Source organism: Atta cephalotes (genome assembly GCF_000143395.1).
Source record: "Atta cephalotes unplaced genomic scaffold scaffold00001, whole genome shotgun sequence".
In the NCBI taxonomy this organism is placed as follows: domain Eukaryota; kingdom Metazoa; phylum Arthropoda; class Insecta; order Hymenoptera; family Formicidae; genus Atta; species Atta cephalotes.
In genome coordinates, this window is record NW_012130065.1 from 9,220,323 (window position 1) to 9,224,229 (window position 3,907).

The 3,907-nt window shown below is 28.6% G+C and overlaps 1 protein-coding gene across 1 annotated transcript in view; it reads right to left on the reverse strand.

Annotated features, from left to right (window-relative positions):
* LOC105618512 (glycerol-3-phosphate acyltransferase 1, mitochondrial) overlaps positions 1–1,091 on the reverse strand; it is a 22,967-nt gene extending 21,876 nt beyond the window's left edge. The window contains exon 1 of the mRNA XM_012200048.1: positions 1,030–1,091. Coding sequence (XP_012055438.1) covers positions 1,030–1,091 — 62 coding nt within the window. The remainder of the gene's footprint in view (positions 1–1,029) is intronic.
* Positions 1,092–3,907: the final 2,816 nt, after the last annotated feature.

Consider the following 3,907-nt stretch of genomic DNA (forward strand, 5'->3'; position numbering starts at 1 on the left):
ACACACACACACACACACACACACACACACACACACACACACACACACACACACACACACACAGTATATAGTAAACAAAAATTCTTATTCATTAAAAAATGCTATATACAAAGGATGTCCTAAAATTCGCAGGATACTCAAAATATCACAACAAGAAAATCCTTAAAAAATCTATTTATCATTTTTTATTTCAAACAATACTTTTGTTTAAAACTGGCTAATTATGAATTACGGTTAAACAGTTGTCCATAAGTCGCACATCGATATTTAGTTTGACCATAGCAATTCGGAGCAAAGATTTAAATAGCAGTTGCTTAATCATAAAATCCATTTTAAACCTTCAAATCTGAAAAACTACTATGCGAAATAAAAAAATGGCAAACAGTTTTTCGACTTATTTTTTTCGAGAACTTTCTTGCTATAGTATTTTGCTTTAGTATTCGCAAATTTTGGAACATTCTGTATGTGTTTATATATATCTGAAAATGTCATGAATGAACTTTAGCATGATTAGAAAGCTTAAATAATAAAAAGTTTTACTTATCGTCGAATCATTTAATGTTAAAATAGATATATTTTCATATTATATGAAATAATCTTAAAACAAATAAAATTCTCGACAAAATAATGAGTAATATTTCTTCTTCTCCACAAATTTATTTAAATTTACAATCTGCAGAGGTCTATATCTCATTTATATAATGTTAAATGCGACCATGATCTTCAATTCGCGCAATATTTCCTTTAAAAAATTGGACTTAAAAACTTAATTGGATAATCACGTTTAACGTCAAATATCACTCACGAATATAAATATTTTCCATTTATGTACTTTTTGTGTACTTCATGATTTAATCTTTTAATAAAATCGTTATCTTTATAATCGCAATGTTATAGAAAATACAACGTAAGATACTGATAATTCTATAAAATAGTTCGAAATTTTATAAAATAGTCGATTTAATCCGCTTTTAGAGTAACATTTAAGTCACTGATAAGAGTTATTCCTAATTTACAGGATTAATTTACCTGAGATTAAAGAAGTAGCAGACAACTCCGCAAAAGAGGAAGAGTTCGATGAGGCACTCCATCCTCACTTTCGAAGAGACTTGGCAATTGTAAGAGCACAAAAAAAAGAAAAAAAAAGAAAAGAAAAATAACTGTTCTATGCACACTATATGTCTGTCAATCAATCAGATGTTGCTCGTCGCTGCCATACTCGTTTCGATCGGATCGACAATCAATAACGTTATGGGATGTCGACTCCATCGATCGCGCGGCCCGTGAGATCCATAGATCAGAATGATGCGCGGAAATCTCTCAAGAGAGCGGAGGATCCTGCGACGATGGTTGCTCGCAGCAATTCCGAATTCCCAAAGGCGGTGATTAGGTACCGTACGATCCAACTCGATCTAGTGTCGTCGAGTATCGTTGACTTTCTACCGCAATACGTTAAGTAACCGGCGTATCCAACCGAACCGCTGGCCGCCACCACTGCTACTGAGGACGGTTCACTGACTCACTGACTCCACCATACGGCGATTAGCCGGCCGTGATGCTTCATGCGTGCATACGTGCCTTCAAATACACTTTTCAAGGTACATTCGCCAAGGAGAGCGGAGCGCGTGACCTTCTAGATCATAAAACGTAGGGAAGCTTGCGAGCGAAAACTGCACAAGTTCTTGAATTTATATCACATATGAAACTCTATAAATACATAATATGGACTTTATGGTCAATTATAACTATTATTAGTATCAACAAACAATAATATTTTTGATTGTGATTAATATTGATAGATTGACGATGAACCAGATTTCTTGATTCTCGAGCATTACTCTCCTACCATCACGTATTGAGAAAAATGGTTGAATTAATTAGAATTCTGATTGAAAATGGACAAAATAGCATTTTCTGATTAAACTATTACAATTCTAGAATTGATAATCAGAATTCCGATTGATAAATTAAAATTTTCTGGTTCGTTTATTTTCAATCAAACATTTTTTTCGTGTGAGCTCGAGAATCAAGAAATCTGGATCGTCAATATTCTATCTATAGCAATACAACAATATGAACACACAATCTACAATATTATCAATATTTATTGTATTTATAATTTATTTGATATTAATATTATATTATTGATCTTGTAACATTATTATATAAAATAAAAAGAGGGCGTCAGTACATTATTAGATATTAAAAGAGTAGCCCAACAACTCCCCTTGAGTTAAATCATATTTTCTTATTATATTTTTAATTTTCATGTATGTCAAAATTTAAATGAATCCATTTCTATGATTATAATTTCAAAATAAATGTTCATATTAATGTATGCATTTATTAAATAATAAATTAAATTTGAATCAAATTTAATATATTTTTTTAAGTTAAATTGTTTAACTCCATTGTTTTAGATAAATTAATAACATATTGAGTAAGAGCAGTAGCGACTTACAGAAATAATTAAAGATACCTCAAATTGGATATAATTTAACATTATGAGTTCGATTTAATGCATTTTTTTCAGTATAATTGTATAATTATACAAAAAAAATGATTATGCTAAAATATCTAAAAATATCTAAAAATATCTAAAATTTAGCAAGATACTGAAAATAATTTTGTTATCAAAATAATTATATAAAACGCTCAATCATAATAAACAATATTGCAAAATGTTTTGACATACTTGTAATCAATTAGAATGTTAAAACATTTTGCAGCACTGAAATCTATGAAATTAAAACGAAACTCTCTGAAACTCATGTAATAAAATAGTTGTAAAAAAGTTATACATAATAATTATATTACCGTTGTTACGAAATTTCCAAAATATAATCATCCAAAAGCGTGAGTATTCGCAACTACCGTTGATCAATTGTGTGAGACATTAAAATACAATTTTATAATTAGTGATAGTTGTTGTAAGATTCATAAAACATATAATTATCTAAAAAATCTCTTTGAATTATCATTAATCACTCAACAAAGCAAGACTAAAATCCAAAGATCACAAGACAAAAATTACCAACAATATTGATTATAACGAATAGCATTGGATATTTTCAACAAGGACACAGTGTAATACAATGAATCATTACATCCTTGTTGTTTGCCTATGTTAAACAAAGATAAAATGATTCACTATGTTACATTGGAAAGTGACCATTTTTTTATGTTAAAATTGCACGTGTTTCCATACTTTTTATGATTTATTATGTAAAAAAAAGTTTTGTAACGTGTCGTAAAATTTCTAGAACAATACAAAATAAAAAACATGAATTTCGACAAACAAATAATACTTATAAATAAAAATTGAATCGTATATTTATAGCAACTTGAATGCAAATTGTCGACAAGTAAAAAAAATTGACATTTGTGCAATCAAAAGAAAAGTGAAGACTCATTCTTTAATATTTTATTGAAACAGCTGCAGTACAATCATCCTTAAAAATTGCGAAACAGACGCATTCATATATTCTAAACTCTAATTTGCCAAGAAATCTATTAAATTAAAATTGAGTTAAGCATCTTATGGAAGAGACAATTTTGCTAAAATATATCTAAAAATTTAACTAGCTGCAGATATTCAAAATTGTGTTATAGATTATCAAAATGATTATGTAGAACATTCAAATTGATTATTAAAATGTACCGAAAAATTTTTTGTATCATTACTTGTCAGCTTGAGATTCCTATATTAGTTATCTTTATAGTCCAAAAAAATTATTTTCATATCTATACACTTGTATCATAATATCATAATATCTAGCTACATAAATTTTTAGATATTTCAGTAAAATCATTTTTCGTCTCTTTTTCCTCTTCGTGTATTCATGTTAGCAACTTCTGAATTCGTATGTTTACGTTATTGTTCTTGCGATGTTTTATCTCGATATTT